This window comes from Thamnophis sirtalis, unplaced genomic scaffold, assembly GCF_051295495.1.
Source record: "Thamnophis sirtalis isolate CommonGarterSnake01/CBP01778 unplaced genomic scaffold, rThaSir2_p1.2 scaffold_12, whole genome shotgun sequence".
NCBI lineage: Eukaryota > Metazoa > Chordata > Lepidosauria > Squamata > Natricidae > Thamnophis > Thamnophis sirtalis.
Window position 1 is genome coordinate 23620376 of NW_028261392.1, and position 20239 is coordinate 23640614.

A 20239-nucleotide genomic window follows, 5' to 3' on the forward strand; every position below is an offset into this window, starting at 1 on the left:
TACATTGCTTTATTTCTATAAGCAGGAGGAGATGTCCCTTTGTGGAACTCGGAGTTCTGTCAGGGAACTTCGTACTCTTAAACAAGTCTTGTCTGGAAGAGTAAAGATGTTGACTAATGTATCTTTAGATGCTTCATTGAAATACAGTGAGGAAAATATTTGCTAGAAGATTTTTGGATGGAATTTTTAGGAGAACATGTGCTTTTAAATGAAAAAGCTTTGAAGTTTCTGTTAGAGTATGCCAGAGGTAGGATCCTATCGGTTCGGCTGGTTCAGCTGGCCACACCCCTGAACTGGTTTTACGCATATGGTGCTGCCATCTTGTTTTTTGCTTCTGCGCATGCAGAGATCAAATATTGGTTGAATGAATGCTTTCAGACTTTTGTAATGAATCCCAGTCCAAAAAGATGTTGTCATATAAAGGAAAGTATATGTGTGTGTGTGTGTGTGTGTGTGTATGTATATATATATGTATATGTGTATGTATGTGTATATACATGTGTATATATGTATGTACACATGTATATACACATACATATATAAATAATTTGTGCTGATAAATAATTTGGGCATACCAGGGGTTGTGACACAATACATACATACATACATACATACATACATACATACATACACACATACACATACACATACACATATACATATACATATACATACACATATACATATACATCATATTTATATCACCACCACCACCACCACCAATCTCACATCAAACTACCCTCCAACCTTATAATGGGATGATTTTAAGGTAAATTCTACCGTTAATTTATTTTGGGGGCTTCATATTATTTGGGAATTAATGAGATACCAAAAGTTTACCCACGTAAGACGGTTGACATCAAAACAAACAGAAGAATTAATGAACACTCACGAGCTGATGGATTTGTAATGGGAAAGGTGTTGCTACATGTCACGAACTTTACCTACATTCAAATGAATGATTTTGAGCCTCTGGACAGCAGATAGAATTAGGAGCTAGAGAAGCTCAGTTGATGACTTAATTTCAGGCTATTTCCTAAAAGATTTATGCTGCCGGTTTCATTTTATGCTCCGTGTGTGTTGTCTGCAACATGTTTCAATTCTTATCATTATATCAATTTCTAGTTACAATGATAAATTTATTCTCTCTTGTTTTTACATAGCGGATGGTAATCAAAACTACGATTGTCTGTGGGGTGTTTTTTTTTAAAATCCCTAAATGGACTGGAGAATGGCCCCACCTCCTTTGCCTCAGTCAAGATCTTACAGCACACCTTTACTATAAAAAGACACTGGGCTACTTGAAATCTCTCAGCTAAGAATTCGGATCTTTGACATCTGGATTAATTCGCTTACCAGGTAAATTCTGATGCTAGTTTTTTCTTTTCTTCTGCAAGTAAAAGGAGAAATGAATGTGCTGAAATATATGGGATGGGCATTTTAAACTTCAGGTTTATTTTTAATACATATTTTGGATACAGGGCACAACAGGTGGTTGTTAGGTCAATCAAGATGTATAACCAACCGGTAGTATATTAGTCACTGTTGGAAGAGTAACTTTTAAGAGAGACTTCAAAATCTGAAAAGGAAAAAAAAAAACAACACCTAACTTTGAAAAGATTTGTGGAGGATGATTTTTTTTTTTTAAGCAGTGAGCCAATCTCTGGGGGGAAAAAAACCCTTTCAAAAGGCAGAAGAAAGCAAACTGTTTTATTTTGACGAAATGTATTACGAACCACAAAAGCTTATGCAATAGTAAATGTGTGAGACAGAGCTGTTATGTGGCTTTACTAGGTATGAATGCATGACAATTGTAAAAGGGAAATCAAAGTAAAGGAAAAAAGCAATCGGAATTCATGGCTGATGACTGGAGTTGTGGGTGCAATCTTTGGACAATTTCCCTTGTGAAATTCCTCCCTCCCAGCTTCCCGTAAACAGCTCCCATTCATTTTACAGGAGGCTCGCTCAAATGTCCCAGTGTGTAAATTCCATTCCTGCATTATCGTTTCGTAACCATGCCACTAATACAACAAAAGTTGAAAAGTGAGGGCTTGTCAACCACTTGCTATATTTTCATGGCAATTTTAACCTCCCCCACCAGGAAGTTTTTAACAAAATTTGTGACTTCTTTACTTACCTTCTCTAGTATGCCTCTATGAAAAATCACTAATATCGACCAGACATTAAAACTGCCTTTGGCAATTTCAGCATGAAAATAAGATCAAAATCTCTACCCTTAGTCTGATGAACGATTTGTGCCTTCTTACTTAGAATATAAGGGAGCATGTGAACTGCTTTGAATGAGGATCACGAGGGACTCTTCCCTATTACTCTTGTAATGTACGCATGTTTTGAATATGACAGAATTTTCCCCTGGCATAAGCTTTTGAGGACATCTAGTGGGTATTAAATTTAAATTATTCTTACACCTTAGGACTTAAAATTAAAAATGAAGTGGAAAGCCGGATGGAAAGCACTTGTTTTTTGCTAAGTAATAATTACCTTATTCATTTGAATTAATTAATTAATAACACTATATCACTGGTGGGATTCAGCCAGTTCGCACCTATCTGGGAGAACTGGTTGTTAACTTTCTAAGCAGTTCGGAGAACTGAATGTTGGAAGAAATCTCTTTTTGTGTTTTATTCCACTTTACAAGGCTCATTCTGGTGTTGTTTCTAGCCTCATCTTCATTGCCCTGCTTACATAAACTGCCTCTCTGGTTAACCCTTATTACATTGTAACAACTAAGGCGACGCACCCATTGACCTGAGTGACATTGAGTTGGCCATGCCCACATGGCCACATGACCGAGCCATGCCTACCCAGCTGGTCATTAAGGCAGAGAACCGGTTGTTAAATTATTTGAATCCCACCACTGACTATAATGTTTTATAAGACATTTAAGAGTATTTGGATATGATTAATTAATAGCTTCGCCAAACATAAGGATCAGCCAGTCCACACATATACCAGTAGTCCTTGACTTACGACCGCAATTGAGCTCCAAATTTCTGTTGTTAAGTGAGACATTTGTTAAGTGAGTTTTGCCCCATTTTACGACTTTTCTTGCCACAGTTGTTAAGTGAGTCACTTCAGTTGGATAAGTTAGTAATCTGGTTGTTAAGTGAATCTGGATTTTCCATCGACTTTGCTTGTCAGAAGGTCACAGAAGGGGATCACATGACTTTGGGACACAACAAGGGTCATAAATATGAACCAGTGGCCAAGCAACTGATCTTTTGATCACATGATCATGGGGATGCTGAAAAGATCGTAACTGTGAAAAACGGTCATAAGTCACATTCTTCAGTGCTGTTGTAACTTTGAACAGTCACTAAATGAAATGTTGTAACTCAAGGGCGACCTGTATCTGAAATATAGTCTGATCTCTGAAGAGTCAGCCATATAGATTTATAAAAGGTCCTGAATTTTTCATGCTGTAGCAAAATCACTCTCTGCTGATCATAAAAACAGAGGCTCAGAGAGTTTGAGGCTGACATAAACATTTGGGTTTCAAGCAGTGGTGGGTTGCAGGCGGTACGTTCCGGTACAGTGTTCCGGAGGGTCCGCCTGCCCGCCTGAGCTCCTTACCGGTCTTCTACATTTTCTGCGCTTCCGTGCATGCGCATGACGCATACACTGCCTGCATTCCGCTCCGCTGAACAGCTGGAGCGTTACGGAGGTTCGCAGAGGCGCTAAGACGCATCACTGGTTTCAGGCCAAAGTTGTCTACTGGAGTCATGATGAAATGGGGTGGAAACTGCATCAGTATACCAAGACTATTGCAAGACAGCATTCAAATATAGGTAGTCTTCAACTTATGACCAGTTGTTTAGTGATGGTTACAAGATATGGCTTACTTTGGAAAAAATTATGATTGTTTTGCTATTTTACAATCGTTGCATTCGCTTAATGACTGCCCCCAAAGTATGACCAATCAGGTTGGTCATGTGACTGACCCAATTTTACAATCGACAGGACATACAACCATAATGGGCAGGCTCTATCACAGTCGTACTTCAAGGACTACATGTACTTCTACCCAAAATACAAAGAGGATGGAAGACCCTAAGTATAACTTTGAAAAGCGGGCTGAGGAGGCTCTAGACTAGAGCATGGGTGTCAAAGACACCATGTCACGTTGCCGTCATGTGACGTATCACGGTGTTTTTTTCCCTTTGTGGAGCTGGGGTGGGTGTGGCCTGCTTGTGCTGCACCCGGCCTGTGGGCCGCCAGTTTGACACCCCTGCTCTAGAGCAATGACAGCCTGGTTGAAGAGTCTCTTTGGCATCCCTCTACTTTAGTTGTTCAATATTTAATTGGATTGCATTTGCTTTTCTAACCTTCATTTAATTTTTAAGGTGCATGGTATTTGTATTGGATTGTATTCATGCTGAACGACATGAATGGCACAGTGTGGATGCATAGCTTATACACCAAAAGGTGTTTAAATTGGGGAATGTAATATATTGGCAACCTTATTTAATGAAAAATGGAAAATGATGCAGCAAACCAGGGGTGACAATCTTCTGGCTGTAATCGCTGTTGACATTTTCTATTACTGCCCCAAATAAAAAGGTAAAGGTTCCCCTCGCACATATGTGCTAGTCATTCCCGACTCTAGGGGGCAGTGCTCATCTCCGTTTCAAAGCCAAAGAGCCAGCACTGTCTGAAGATGTCTCCGTGGTCATGTGGCTGGCATGACTAAACACCGAAGGTGCACAGAACGCTGTTACCTTCCCACCAAAGGTGGTTCCTATCTTTCTACTTGCATTTTTATATGCTTTTGAACTGCTAGGTTGACAGAAGCTGGAACAAGTAATGGGAGCTTGCTCCGTTACGTGGTGCTAGGGATTCGAACCGCTGAACTGCCAACCTTTCTGATCAAGAAGCTCAGTGTCTGAGCCCAAATATTAGCAATCAAAATCCAATTCAAAATAGTGGTTTTGTCAAGCAGGCATATACTAGGAACAGAGGGCTCCGGCCACATGTACAGTCCAGATATATATGATCAATTTGAGAAACAGGCACAGGTTCATTTTTTTTTTTAAAAAAAACAGCGCTCATGTTTATTACTGCAAATTTTTAATGTAGATAATTAGAAGTTGGAAAGGTTTGCATTATCTACGGCAAAATTGTGCTGTTTGGAAAGATGGTCTAATGGTGGACAGAATCACATGCCTTGAAGCTCCTGGGGGAAAAAGGGAAGAGATGGTGAAAGTCCCTGGGTTTTATGCCCTCTCTGGGCTTTGAACTTCCTGGGGCACAGGAAGAGTACCCTGATTGGCTGCTGTCAGAGGTCATAGCTACCTTTGAAGGTTGTCTAAGTTTGGTTGAAACTTGGTGGGTGGTGCAATGAAGGGCAATGAAATGGGGCAGATCTTTGTTATATAGAATAGACTGGCCCAGGCCTTAATGGCCCATTAACACAGGTAGGGGAATGAGTTTCTGCCTCTCTGAGTTTCTACTTTTCTTTTTAAGGGAAATATTCTGCCCTTTTACTATTTCCTAAAATGTCTCATTTTCCTAGGAGAGGGTTAGGTGCTAACTTCCTACAGTAGAATCTGGATGAAGATGTTAAGAGGGACCCAAGTTTACAGTCTTTGTATTACAGTAAGTGGCACAAGCCAGGCCTCCGCCAAAACATTTTCAAGCCTTACCTTATTTTATTATTTTCAAGGAAATGCAGTCATCTCATGAGATTCTTGTAACATAGTGGACCAGCAATAAAACTACTATTGAAAAGTGGTTCCCGTTGTTTTTGCTTCACACAATCTCTTTCACTGTTGCTGCTATCTCTTCATTGTTGCCGTAGCTAAAACAGGTCTTGGAGGATGAATAAGCAAGGATTTAACCCATACCGTAGAAGATGCAGGGACATGTTGCGGCTCAGTGGCTAAAACGCTGAGCTTGTTGATCAGAAAGGTCGGCAGTTCGGCGGTTCGAATCCCTAGCGCCGTGTGAGCTCCCGTTACTTGTCCCAGGGTTTGCCAATCTAGCAGTTCGAAAGCATGCAAAAATGCAAGCAGAAAAATAGGAACCACCTTTGGTGGGAAGGTAACAGTGTTCCGTGCGCCTTTGGCATTTAGTCATGCTGGCCACATGACCATGAAGACCAGAGGTGGGTTTCTACCAGTTTGCACCGGTTCGGGTGAACCGGTAGTGGTCATTTGGCCTGGGTCACAGAACCAGCAGCAACCCAGGCTGGCCACGCCCCTGAACCTGTTCCCCAGTCTTTGCTGCCATTGCCGCCATGGTTTTTATTAGCTTTTCATGGTCTTCGTGCATGCGCAGAACAATTTACAGTGAACTATGCATGTGTGAGAAACGCACATCTGGTGCCCACGAATCGAATTGGTACCAACACCAGTAGGAACCAACCCGTGACAGAGACGTCTTCGGACAGTGCTGGCTCTTTGACTTTGAAACAAAGATGAGCACCGCCTCCTAGAGTCAGGAATGCATATGTGCAAGGGGGACCTTTACCTTTAAAGAAGGTGCATCAAGGTAATTTATTTGCGTTAGCCTATTTAAAACCTGAGTCATCGCAAGGTATGGATTTCTGTTAACATAGTTTTTTACAGAGTTCACTATACAAAGAATGTGCTTTTATAGATTTGTTTTTATTAGCTTTCCAATTCTGCAATTCAGCTTAAATTCAGCATCTCAGGTAGCAATTTAAGAAAAAAAGAGTTTTGTTCCTGAGACTGACATGGTTTTTTTTTTGAAAAGCCACATAGAGGGAGAGGGGGAAAAGAGGCAAGGATGAGAAAGGATATGCTTGGGGTATCAAGTCTTAATTCCAAGATGTGGGCCTAGGATACCCCTTTTGCTAGTTTCTTCATCTTGAAAGAGGCATATCTCTTTATTGTTGTTTTTTTAAAGCCCCAAACTCCTCTTCCCTGCCCTCAATCCTGCTACAGGTCCCATGCACTCAAACCTTTGGCCACTGAAAGATTATCCACCTAATATGAACGGATGAAGGCTAGTCTTTCCCTCAATCCATTGAAAGTGCTTGAGGAAAATTGTAGATAGCGTCTCAGGAGACGAGAGAAAACTGGTTTCCCAGGATATGAATTGGTTATCAGCATTCCTTAAATTGCCTTCGGGCTTCCAATTTGCCACTGTCAAGATAACAAACCGTGTGAAAGGCTTTTGATTTTTTTGGGGTAGAAAAGAAATCCAGCATTGGATCAAAAGAAATGCTTCAGCATGGTGCTTCTTAATACAGCAAGATGTTAGAAAGATGAATTAGAAATATGGTGATTTAAGCTTACGGTCCATGGTTTGATTGTTCCTTTAACAGGATTCCTGCTATGATATCTACAAAGCACCAGATGCTTCCTAAAATGGCTCAAAAATTAACAGAAGAGGAAGAGGACTACCACGACAATTCTTCTCTATTACCAGACTCAGGTGGCACTTTAAAACATGCACGTGGGCATGAATATATTGTTTCCTTCTAAGCTATGTAATAGATTGACCACATTCAGTAATAATTTAAAAAGTTGTTTTAGCATTGCTCACCAGATAAAACACGAGTACTAAATTTTGAGAATTGTATTCATCCTCACTTTTTATTGCAACGATTTGCAAAGGCAGTACAGCTAGTCCTCAACATACGACCTCAATTGAGCCCAAAATTGATGCTGCTAAGTGAGAAATTTGTTAAGCAACTTCAGCTTCATTGGATGACTTTCTTCGACACATTTGTTAAGTGAATCCCTGCAATTCTTAAATTAGTAACCTGGTTGTTAAGTGAATCTGGTTTCCTGATTGACTTTGCTTGTCAGGTCGCTAAAGGGGATCACAAGACTCCGGGACACTGCAACCGTCATAAATGTGAGTCAGTTGTCAAGCATTTAAATATAAACCACACAATCATAGGGATGCTGCAACGGTCGTAAGTGTGAAAAAGATCCAGAGTCACTTTTTTCAGTGCCATTTTAACTCTGAATGATCACTAAATCAGTGTTTTTCAACCTTTTTTGTGCAAAGGCACACTTTTTTCATGAAAAAAATCACGAGGCACACCACCATTAGAAAATGTTTAAAAAAATTAACTCTGTGCCTATATTGACTATATATAAATGTTTTTCCCACGGCACACCTTACACTATGTCACGGCACACTAGTGTGCCGCGGCACAGTGGTTGAAAAACACTGCACTAAATGAACTGTTGTAAGTCGAAAACTATCTGTATTCAGAATCTCAGCTATTCAGAGATGCTCATGGGAGTTGGGGAAAGTGAGGTCTAGGACAATTAACTATGGACACATGTCTGCACTCATTCCATTGCTGGCCTCCCACTACTGTCGATCCAATGTGGGCATTTATTGTCGGCTGGCCCTCTGCCAGCATTTTCCCCCTGCCAATGGTACATTGGTGCTCTTCCAACATGCCCTCGTCCGGTGCAATTTGCCAAAGGATACTTCTCTCTGGTGAATCCCCAACACAGGACGAGTTACAGCGCATCCATGCTCTGCCTTCTCACTGGACGTAGTCCTTTTGGCTCAGTTTCCTGAAGTGGAAACTGGAAAGGTTGGGAGCACGAAAAAAACCCGCTGCTTCCTTCCAGATGTTCCATTTGGTTGCAGGGAGTCCCTTGTCTGAACACTGCAGATTCATGGTAAGGCAGCAGGCAAGTGTTCTGACCCAGCCTTAGCAGTAGCAAGAAATAGACTCCTTGTCACAAAGCCCCCCTCTTTATTTACCTCTTGTGAGTTAATTGCATTCACTCATTGAAAAGTCCAGGCAATAGTCCTTCAAGGAGTTAATTGCAGTAATATACCTCAGCAGTTCCTTGCGATAATTGCAAGGCCGGGAGCTTCCAGCCAAAAGGCTGCAAATTAACTTCTGGCAAGCAGTCTCTGAAGCATGAAACACAATGAGCAAAATCTTCAGAAATACGAACTGTTGTCTCCTACAACAACCACTCCCCTTTCCTTCTATTTATTCCCCTGCCAGGGAGGGGCCATTCAGTGTCCACATGTGCTTTGCTTCCCGAGCCAACTCCTTGTCCTCCATCGTTCTCCTCTCCTAACTGCTCTTTGCATACGTGCGCCTGGAACATGGCCTCAGCTGTTCTTCCTCCTCACTCATATCAACCTCCAAAGGCAGCTGCCTCTCCGGTGGCTTGGAAATATCGGACGGCCCTGGCTGTATCTCTGGGTCTGACACAGAGCATCCATCAGAGCCTTCCTCAGACTCCAGCACTGGCCCAAGTTCCTCCCCAACCTCCTCATCATCCAAATCTGCCACCAGCTCCACTGCCAGCTGGCGGGCCACAACAGCAAGCAGCCGTAGATTCATGGTGCTTCTGAAAGGGAGAGATGGCTAATAATCCACTCCTAAGCATATCCAGAAATCAGGAATTTGTTTTCAGTTTCAGGATCAGGCTTCCTGCCTTCTGAAGAACATGTAAAAAAAAAAAAAGGTTCACGTAACAAAGGCCCCAAGGAAGAGACATGATAAATGTGAAGGACCCCTTCTCAGAAAAGGAACTCTCAACCGCACCCAAGCACAGTCTCTGGAATTGTAGTCATCAAAAACAAAACGAAAGCATTACAGGAAGTCATTCTCTCAGAGAAAGAGAAGGAAAAAGGGAGAGGGGGGGGGGAGAATACTCACCTCCCCCATCTCTCACAAGTAGAATTGAATGAAATGACATTATGCATATGAAAATGTCCAGAATGATTGTTTGCAACAAAGGTTGTAATCACCAAAAGGGAATCCATTAGCCTCTTTATTAAGTGAATCGGGCTTCCTCATCGACTTTGCTTGTAAGAAGGTCACAAAAGTGGATCACATGACCCTCCGTCATAAAGACGAGTCAGTTGCCAAGCACCCAAATTTCGATCGCGCGATTGTAGAGATCAGGGGTGGTTCCTGCCAGTTCTAACCTCTTCTATAGAAGAGGTTCCACAAATCTACAGTGCCGTTTAGAACTGGTTCCAGTTCCCTCCCCCTGCCCATCCGCACCATGCTTACCCCGCCCGCTGCTCACTGATTGGCTGCCTCACCTCACCCGCCTAGCTTTAAGACTTTAAGGTTTAGAGTCCTATCTAAACCTTAAAGTCTTAAAGCTGTCAAGTTTGAACACCCCTGGGGCTTTTTTTTCTAAAGGGTTACGGGTGCAAGGGTCTTGTACCTTGACAGCTTTAAGACTTGCATGCTTCAAATGTCAGAGTTTCTGAGCCAACCTTTTGGTTGCTAAGCAAGAGTGTTGTCAAGTGAGTTTCACCACATTTTACAAGTTGGCCACGCCCACCCTGTCACATGACTGCCAAGCCATTCCCACTCAGTCACATGGCCAGCAAGCCACTCCTACAAAGCAGGCCATACCTACAGAAGAGGTTCTAAAAAATTTTGAAACCCACCACTGGTAGAGATGCTGCAACAGTTGTTTATAAGTGTGGAAAATGGTTATACATCACTTTTTTTCAGTGCTGTTGTAACTTTGAACGGTCACTAAACAAACTGTTGTGAGTCGAGGACCACCTGTATCATGAGGATTTTAGAGCAAAGTTTTGTTTTATTCTGTAGCATCTCACAGAAAATAGGTAAACAAATGACTGCTGATCATTTTACCTCCACAGGTCCACCTGTATTTAAAATATTGCCCAAATGGGTTTCAAAGGCCTCCTACTATTTTGACAAAGAACATTATTGTTATGCTGGCCATCAGATCATCATTCAAGAATCCATTGAATGCTTTGGAGCTGTAGTATGGCCCGCTGTAAGTTTGGAAATATTCACTATTGCTTATGCCTTTTATTTTGGTCAGTATTGCCATCTCGAGCAGCATTAATGGTGGGGGAGGGGAGCAGTGGCAATATTCATAATGACATAACCTAAGACTGCATCGTGGCGACCAAAATTGCTTTCAGTTTTGGTCGCCACGATGTAGAAAAGATGTGGAGACTCTAGAAAGAGTGCAGAGAACAAAGATGATTAGGAGACTGGAGACTAAAACATATGAAGAACGGTTGCAGGAACTGGGTATGTCTAGTTTAATGAAAAGAAGGACTAGGGGAGACATGATAGCAGTCTTCCAATATCTCAGGGGTTGCCACAAAGAAGGGGGAGTCAAACTATTCTCCAAAGCACCTGAGGGCAGAACAAGAAGCAATGGGAGGAAACTAATCAAGGAGAGAAGCAACTTAGAACTGAGGAGAAATTTCCTAACAGAACAATTAATCAATGGAACAACTTGCCTCCAGAAGTTGTGAATGCCCCAACACTGGAAGTCTTTAAGATATTGGATAGCCATTTGTCTGAAACGGTATAAGGTTTCCTGGCTAGGCAGGGTGTTGGACTAGAAGACCTCCAAGGTCCCTTCCAACTCTGCTATTGTATATAAGACTGTTATCATGATGACTAGACTGACTAACATGGATTGCATGGTGCTATAGTCTTGTCCCCTATTGATGAGGCATAGACTCAAACTCATGTGAAGTTTTAGCACCGCTGTATAAATTCCTTAGTTAAGATCACATCTGGAATCCTGCATCCAATTTTGGTCACCACATTACAAAAAAGATGTTGAGACTTTGGAGAAAGTGCAGAGAAGAGCAACTAAGATGATTAAAGGCCTGGAGACAAAAACATATGAAGAACGGCTGCAGGAATTGGGTATGTCTAGTAGAGCAAAGAAGGACTAGGGGGCACATGATAGTAGTATTCCAGTATTTGAGGGGCTGCCACAAAGAAGGGGGGGATGTCAACTCATTTTCCAAAGCACCAGAAGGCAAAACAAGAAACAATAGATGTAAATTAATCGAGAGAAGAAATCTAGAATTAAGGAGAAGCTTCCTAACAGTGAGAACAATTAGAATAGAATAGAATTAACCAGTGGAACGGCGTGCCTTCAGAAGTTGTAGGTGCTTAATTACTCAAGGTTTTTAAGAAAATACTGGATAGCCATCTGTCTGAAATGGAATAGGGTCTCCTCCTTAAGCAGGCAATTGGACTAGAAGACCTCCAATATCTCTTCCAGCTCTATTCAGATTGAAATATTGATCTCTCGTTAAATAAAATGCATGAATTAAGAACAGATGCCACTAAACTGGCTATGTACAGATAGTCCTCGAGTTATGAGTGTAATGGAGCTTGCCCATTCCATTTGTTACCCGAGGATTCGTGGCAGTGGATCTCAAACCTTGAAAGGAATCCCTCTCTTTCGCCCATGCATTCACTAATCGAATGCGAGGCTTGTTAAGTGCATGAGGTATTTCAGGATGGGGAAGGCCATTTGGGGGGGGGGGTAGCGATGGAACAGGCCACCTACCTAAGACCACCCAAATATCTCATGTTCTCCACAATTCCTTCCCCCCAACCTGCTGTGCTGGATCTCTTACCTTGTGAAGATCTAGCAAGCAGTCTCCTCTCCAGCCACTCAGCTGCGTGCGCCGCTCCGATGCTCTGTCGTGGCCTTCACAGGCCTTGCTTGGCACATTGCCGGTCGAAAGGGAGCTTCTGGGGGACAGATCCTCAGAAGCTCCATTTCAGCCGGCAACGTGCAAAACGTTATGTTGCAGAGCCTTTGTGGTTGTTCGTAAGGGCGAAGAACTACCTTGGTGCTGCAAGATTCGTAGTTTCGGGACTTGTTCGCAAATGCTAGAAGGTGCTTATCATGCAACTTCAAACATTCACTAGGGCAGTGGTTCCCAAACTTGGCAACTTTAAGACTTGTGGACTTCAACTCCCAGAATTCTCCAGTCAGCTCTGAATTCTGGGAGTTGAAGTCCACAAGTCTTAAAGTTGCCAAGTTTGGGAACCACTGCACTAGGGGAATGCTTGTAACCCGGGGATTACCTGCAATAGCTTTACTTAAGTTTACTGGAAATATCAATTGCTGTGCATTATCCCTAAATCAAAGAAGTGTTGCTAGGATAAACAGGACCCAGAGTGATTATATATTGCCATTAAGTAGCTGGTTTAACATAAATAATTTAACCACACGGCTTCTCTTACTTTCCAACTATTTAATCTTGATGTATTCATCAAGAGTTCCTGCTTCTTTAGTTAGTTTGCCCTATTTAAAGTCTTTTGGACTTTATAATATAAATAATGTAATATAATATAAAGTCAATATAAAACAAGCAACAAAGTTGTGAGCTAAGTTCTGGTAGGGGAAAAAAAAGGGTTTGATACTGAATAAATTTCCTAAGTTACTGGCTTTGCTTCTAGAAATTCTGTTTTTAATGTAAATTGCCAAAAGCAGATTTTTTTTTTAAAAAAAGAAAAGTGTGCAACCCTCTTTGTGTTAAGATGAACACTGTGATTTAAGAGGCTGCTCTCATATTCATCTCAGTTGTAGTTGCAAACATTATTGATTGCCTCAGAATTTATTCTATGACACTTGTTATGTATTGGAAAATCCACCCTCTCTGTAACTTTGGACATTTGTTATTTGGATTGTTTTAACTTGTGAATAGTTGGGCCAGTAAGTATGCCAATTTTTTAAGTAAAAAAAAGGAGAAAAAATATTCAATAGACATAGTTTACTTGAGATTATTAAAATAGAAATTGAATTCTATCATGCTTCATGTTTCTGACATATATTATCTTGAACCACTCACTCTTTCCTGAATGCTCCTGCCTTTTCCTGAATCAAGTCTTCTTGTCCAGGACAGGAACTCTTCTTTGTCATTGTCCATCAAAATTATCTGAAGACTCACTCCAAGTGTAGCACTAACACAGTTAAAATGTTAATACAGATTTCTGTTATTAAAATCAGTAGTGAAAGAGGCACACAGCCAAGAGCCAGACCAATTCTGCTAACACATTAAGCATGTACATTTCCTGAAAGATCAATGTTTCTTTTGCGACCTGATTAGATTCAATCCCCTTTTCCCATTCCAGTTGAAAAAGCTTCTATAAAGTGTAATAAATCCCTGCCTTTGCTTCTGTGTCTCAGGAGGATGTCAGTGTATGGCATCTTAATGCTCTTTCAAGGTGAGCATGATTAGGAAGCATAGCAACAATGAGCAACAATCTGCCTTTACTCCATTTGTATTCTGACCTATTTCCGAGCGCAAAAGAAAAATGTATTTATATATAAACAACTTTGAAATGAACAAAAGATTTCCCCCCCTTCTTTTAGGCTCTTGCTTTATGTCAGTACCTGGAATCAAATCAAGAGGAAATTGACTTCAAAGAAAAGAAAGTCCTTGAAATTGGAGCTGGAACAGGTCTAGTGTCTATTGTGGCAAGTATATTAGGTAACTTGTACACTGATTTTTCGGACTATAAGATACCATAGGGATTTTTTTTTTCCAGTCACGCACTTCAAACATGGAGACTTTCACTGCTCTGTCTCTCCTAAATGTTCATTCAACATGGATCAATTTGACGCCAGTCCAATTTCCCCCTTTCCATTGATTTTTCATCATTCTGTGTACATGTATTGTGTTATTGCTACCCATTATGCACATTATTGCTGATTTACTATGCTCAGCAAAACTATAATAGCTAAGAATGGCTCACCTAAAAGGCATTTTGCAGTATTTTACTGTTAGGTAACTGAGGATTTAATAGCTGCCAGCTGATGTAAGGTTGTAAACTGTAATCTGTAGGGTGATGCAATGAGGATGATTCAGCAATACATGTATCACCTCTGATGGGGTCCACACAAGTCATTTACCTCTTTGAGAAGTGTCTCTATATAGGAAGCCATTAGAGGGTGTTTCTCTCTCTCTCTCTCTCGTCGTGTATCTCATTTCTCTCCTTGTGTCCGTAGCTGAGTGGTAAGGGATTTATCTACATGAGTATGTCTGTATATACGTATTTATAAACCACTATTAATTGTCTAAAGCAGTGATGGCTAACCTTTTTGCCATCATATGCCAAAAGGGGTGTGTGTGCAGGAGGGTCATACACGCATGCCCTCCCCCATGCATGTGCACATGACCCCCCCCCTTTTGGTGCGCAATGGCACTGTTGACCTGTTTTTCACCCTCCCCAGGCTCGAGGCTTTCTAGGAGCCTGGAGAGGGCGAAAACGACCTCCCCCACCCCCCACAGGCCTTCTGGAGGCTGGAAACAGCCCATTTTCCAACTTCTGGTTTGCATATTGGGCCGTTTTTCTCCCTCCAGAGGCTTCAGGAAAGCCTCCTGAAACCCCCAGAGAGAAAAATGCCCCAACACACAAACTGGAAGTCCATTTCCGAACTTCTGGTTTGCGTGTTGGGTTGTATTTCGTTCTGCAAGGCGAAAAACAGCTGAAAATGAAGGCTGAAATTAGCTGGCTCTGCATGCCACTGTGGTACGTGTGCCATAGGTTCGCCATCACGGGTCTAAAGACTCTGTGTGCTGTGTTTTGCTCCTGGGTTTATCTCATACTAATAGTCATGCTGCCAAAACTCTGACATTTACTCATAAAAGTAGTGTTTAAAGAATAACTATAAGTAAATTCACATCTTCTAAACCATATATGATTTGCTTGATTTTTGCTCAGTATAGTGTGCAAACAGAGCAACTCTAGCTTATTTAATATACAGGTAGTCCTCAACTATGACCACAATTGAACCCCAAATTCCTGTTGTTAAGTAAGACATTTGTTAAGTGAATTATGCCCCATTTTACAACCTTTCTTGCCACAGTTGTTAAGTGAATCACTGCAGTTGATAAGTTAGTAACCCAGTCTGTTAAGTGAAACAGGCTTCCCCCATTGATTTTTATTGTCAGAAGTTCACAAAAATTGATCACCTCACTTTGGGACACAGCAATGGTCATAAATATGAACCAGTTGTCAACCATCTGAATTTTGATCACATGATCATAGGGATGCTGGAAAGGTCATAACTGTGAAAAAAGGTCATAAATCACTTTTTTCAGTGCCATTGTAACTCTGAAGGGTCAATGTTGTAAGTTGAGAACTACTTGCATTACAGTGATGTAATCCACGATGCAATTCCAGTCCATTTTGTGATTTGCTGGTGCAGACAACTTAAGTACATTGATGGTTGAATTAATATTAGGACCTCCCTCTCTTTCCCCAAGTGACAATTTTTTCAAGGCAGGTTATGGACTGAACAATGTTATTTTTTTTTTATCTTTCAGGAGCTTTTGTCACAGCTACTGACTTGCCTGAGGTACTTGTAAACTTGGAGTTCAATATTACTAGGAATACACAGAATCTAGACATTCACAAGCCTGAAGTGAGGAAGCTCATTTGGGGGACGAATCTCCTTGAAGACTTTCCCAAAGCAACCCACCATTATGATTTCATTGTGGCTACCGATGTTGTCTACCATCACACAGCTCTAGATTCTCTGCTGGATACACTTCACTACTTATGCCAGCCTGGGACAACGTTGCTTTGGGCAAATAAATTTAGATTCAGCACAGATTATGAATTTTTGGGCTCAATGAGCAACATATTCAATATTACCCAGCTGGCGGAATTTCCCGAGTCAAGTATCAAGTTGTTCAAAGGCACCATCAAAGGGAATTAAAATGAGGAAGCAGAATCCAGATTGAAATGCAAAAGCCGAGACCTTATCAGAAGAGTCTGACTCTTCAACTTTCAAGACTTAACTCTTTCAATTAGGTACTTATTTGGAGCTTTTCTCAAAGACAAGTTGTTTTAACAAAAGAATAGATACTAGGAGGCCTGGACCTCTTGGTTATGTTTTCCCCCTTTGCTATGCCCATGTCTAGCATCTGACACATTCTGGCATTCCTTCATTGACGTTTAATTCAGCAGTCCCCAACCTTTTTGGTTTCATGGAAGCCAACTTTTCCACGGAGCAGGGGTGGTGGGGGTTTCGGTTTTGCTTGTTCACGCGTTGCTCACCTTCAGCTGTGCAGCCTGGTTCCTAAGAGAGTACAGACCAGAGCTCCATAGTCCCGAAGTTGGAGAGCCCTGGTTTAATAAATATTTATAAATGAAGGCTTGAAACTATATGTATCTAATCACATTGTTGGATTAGAAACAGAAAGGAGAGCAGGTCCACTTTTATCCTACAATATGTCCTCATAAACCAAGATTCCCAAGATAAATTGTCATTAGTACATCATGAAAGATGGGAGTTTGCACTACGTCTGATTAGAATACAAGAAAATGTGAGTGTATAGTCCCCTGACAGAGCCACATTGCTGAAAAATTAAAACAGATTTCAAATTTATTCGATATTTTATTTTTTAAAAAAATTAAACCATGAGTACTCAAAGCTTTGATATTTAAATCTGCATATTTATTCTGCAGTTTTTTTTGTTTTTCAAACATTATTAACATGTATGTATAAGTTTTACAATACCTGATTAAGTGTTGACTGACACTTTATACGTGCATCGGTTTTTTGCCGATACTTTGCATCATGTGGATATTTGTGAGTATCTCCAAAGTGAAGATATCCAAGAGCACCTTTGCACCAGTAATTCAGAACACATTGTTAGTAAGTGTGGAAGTTATTCTTTTAAAAAATAAAACAAAATGTAAACTCTTGCAAATGATACTGGTAATTAAGTTCTGTTATTAGTAAATCTAATAAATAAGTTTTTAGCTACTTTTGTTGTAGCTTCATTTAAGGCCTTCATACAATTGAAAGTTTATGTTTAAACATGTTAAAATCCTGTTCATTGTAAAAATAACAGCTTGTATAGCCTTATGATTAAAATTACAAACAGTTAAGATCCACACACACATGCAAGAAGCTATTTCACTTTCATTTTCTAAAACTTTGGTGCTGGCTCTTCTCAAACATCCATTGCCAGCAATGTGATGTATGCAATAGGTTTTGTGTTTAAATTTTCACTTCTGAAGCAAATGAACTACTCAAGGAACTAAGAATTCAGTTTAAATTCAGTTTGGATCGTGTCTGGACCCAAACCACACAAATATGCTGTAGCCCCTTATCCTCTGATTAATACATACGAATGAAGCATTCAGTAATAGATGAAAAACATGCAATCCAGTAAGTTATATTTAGTCAATATAAGAACATCTTGAATTCACAACTGCAGTATTTTAAAACACACAATAATCAGGTGGGAACATCACAGGAAGCCAGTTTTCACTAAAAGACGCAGAGTGAGTCCATCCGAGTAGCCTCATTAACTAAAAGGTTAAGAACAAAAAAACCAAATCTTTTATATACAAGTAAACTTTGTACTAAGCCGAAGTCATGAAAATGAAATTTAATGTTACTACTAAAATTAGAATACAATATATATTAGACTTTCACTTAGTCAATGATATTTCTAGAAAATTCGTTGTCGTGTTGACAAATTTTATTAGTTTATCAAAATTAAAATACAAAGAAAAATGAAAATAATAGGAAAGTAGGGAAAAGGGAAGAGGAAAAAATGCAAGGTAAAAGAAGAAGAAAAGCACTGACTTTACTTCTAAAAGGTTTTAGTACAGTAGAATAAGATAATAACCTCAACTTTTTACTTTTATATAATCATATATACGAGCCATTTCTGTAACAACAAACTATCTAATCAGCAAAATCCCAAAATCGCTGTTTTGTTTTTTTTCCACCTCAAGCACAGAGTCCAGAAGTGGTTTCCAAGTAAAAATGTTATTTGTATTTTTTTTCTTTAATTAAAGCAGTCAATTTAGCTATCTCTGCTAACTTCATTAGCTCCTGCAGCCAGTCATCCCTTGTGGGAATTAAAGTTCATTTTTTGTGCACAGATAGAGCAATCTTGCTGATGTCAGCATACATAACATCAAAATTCCATTTTCCTCCATTTTTTATCCATTAGGCCTAGAAAACTTGTCCTAATTTGATTTTATAATTCTTGAATGTTACTGACACTGGTATACTGATTGAACTGAACTGAACTGAATAGCAACTTACTTGTATACAGTTCTTCAAGTTTTCTTTGGTGGGTTTCTCCTCTGCAAGTTTATTTGCAAATTTGAGACTTCTGCCGTACATCTTGTTTACCAGTGCATGCTTGTAAGCAAAGAGCAAAACCTATAGGAGAGCATTAAAAAATGGAGGTAGAGATTTGTAAGCAGAATATAAGTTCTGCAAAGATTAATCATTCAAATTCACTTTTGGAGTCAACAGTAGACAAGTCAGAAACTAGAATAAAAATCACCTTCAGGTACAGACACTCGTCAACTTATGGCCCCATTGAGCCCAAAATTCCCGTGGTTAAGTGAGACATTTGTGAAATGGGGTTTGCCCCATTTTTTTTTTTAATGATTTATTTATTTATAGGCCGCCCTTTTCCCTGAGGGGACTCAGGGCGGCTTACAATCAAAAAAGGAAGGGGAGTGTAGGACAATACCAAAAAGAAATATGCACAAAGTAAATTAGACAATAAAACTCAACATTCACTCAGCATTCGGGAGGGGCGAAAATAAGATTATCCCCAGGCCTGACGGGCTAGCCAGTTCTTGAGGGCTGTGCGGAAGGCCTGGATGGTGGTGAGGGTACGAATCTCCACGGGGAGATTGTTCCATAGTGTCGGAGCCGCAACAGAGAAGGCTCTCCTCCGAGTAGTCGCCAGTCGGCACTGACTGGCAGATGGAATACGGAGGAGGCCAACTCTATGCGATCTGATGGGACGCAGGGAGGTAATTGGCAGAAGGCGGTCTCTCAAATAGCCAGATTTTATCACCTTGCTGCCACAATTATTAAGTGAATCACTGCAGTTGTTAAGGTATTAACATGGGCAGGGTTAAGGTGAATATGGCTTTCCCACTGCCTGTCAGAAGACTGCAAAAGAAGACCACATGACCCTGGGACACTGCAACCGCCATTAATATGAGCCAGTTGTCAAGCATATGAATTTTGATCATGTGACTGTGGGGATGCTGCAATGTTCATAAGTGTGAAAAACAGTCGTAAGTCATTTTTTTCAGTACCATTGTAACTTTGAACGGTCAGTAAATGAACTGTTATAAACCGAGGACTACCTCTCAAGTTCAGTTGACTACAATGAAAATGTTGCTTGAGTTATTCCCAGCTGCATAATTCTAAACAGCTTATATTAATGTTATTTTAGGACTTATTTAAATATATTTTAGAGAATGAGGCATTCATTTACATGATGCTATTAACGTTCAGAGCACCATATAAGGCAGGACATAGTGATAGCTTTCCAATTAAACATGCTTAGATTTAGCTGCAGCAGAATTAGATTACAACAGACTACAGCCAGAGGTTAATTTATTTATGAATCAGATGTACATAACTGTCCATCTCATGACAATGTGTAAGAATTACAGGGATAACATGCCAAAGAAAACTGGTAGAAAGCCACTGCCATT

The 20239-nt window shown here is 40.4% G+C and overlaps 2 protein-coding genes across 4 annotated transcripts in view; one reads left to right on the forward strand and one right to left on the reverse strand.

Moving 5' to 3' along the window:
- The first annotated feature begins 1207 nt into the window (after positions 1-1207).
- Positions 1208-17516, forward strand: METTL21C (methyltransferase 21C, AARS1 lysine). Of its 2 annotated transcripts, none has more exons than XM_087726506.1 (5): positions 1208-1359; positions 7310-7419; positions 10603-10742; positions 14112-14229; positions 16069-17516. In XM_087726506.1, the coding sequence occupies exons 2-5, from the start codon at positions 7320-7322 to the stop codon at positions 16461-16463; spliced, it is 753 nt and encodes a 250-aa protein (XP_087582632.1). In that variant the 5' UTR covers positions 1208-1359; positions 7310-7319; the 3' UTR covers positions 16464-17516. The 2 variants fall into 2 exon arrangements, with proteins under 2 accessions (XP_087582632.1, XP_087582633.1); XM_087726507.1 differs by lacking the exon at positions 1208-1359 and adding an exon at positions 5515-5616.
- Positions 17517-17685: 169 nt separating this feature from the next.
- The window catches only part of TPP2 (tripeptidyl peptidase 2), a 51528-nt gene continuing 48974 nt past the window's right edge, over positions 17686-20239 (reverse strand). For both annotated transcript variants that reach the window (XM_087726504.1, XM_087726503.1), the window contains 2 exons: positions 18816-18935; positions 17686-18067 (listed from right to left, as the gene is read on the reverse strand). In XM_087726504.1, coding sequence (XP_087582630.1) covers positions 17978-18067; positions 18816-18935 — 210 coding nt within the window. In that variant the 3' untranslated portion in view covers positions 17686-17977. The remainder of the gene's footprint in view (positions 18068-18815; positions 18936-20239) is intronic.

Excerpts from the sequence above, each read along its gene's own strand:
- METTL21C (XM_087726506.1), top strand. The coding sequence starts at position 7,320 with ATGATATCTACAAAGCACCAGATGCTTCCTAAAATGGCTCAAAAATTA. Across the intron at positions 7,420-10,602 it reads TTCTCTATTACCAGACTCAG|GTCCACCTGTATTTAAAATA; the intron begins GTGGCACTTTAA and ends TTACCTCCACAG. Across the intron at positions 14,230-16,068 it reads TATTGTGGCAAGTATATTAG|GAGCTTTTGTCACAGCTACT; the intron begins GTAACTTGTACA and ends TTTATCTTTCAG.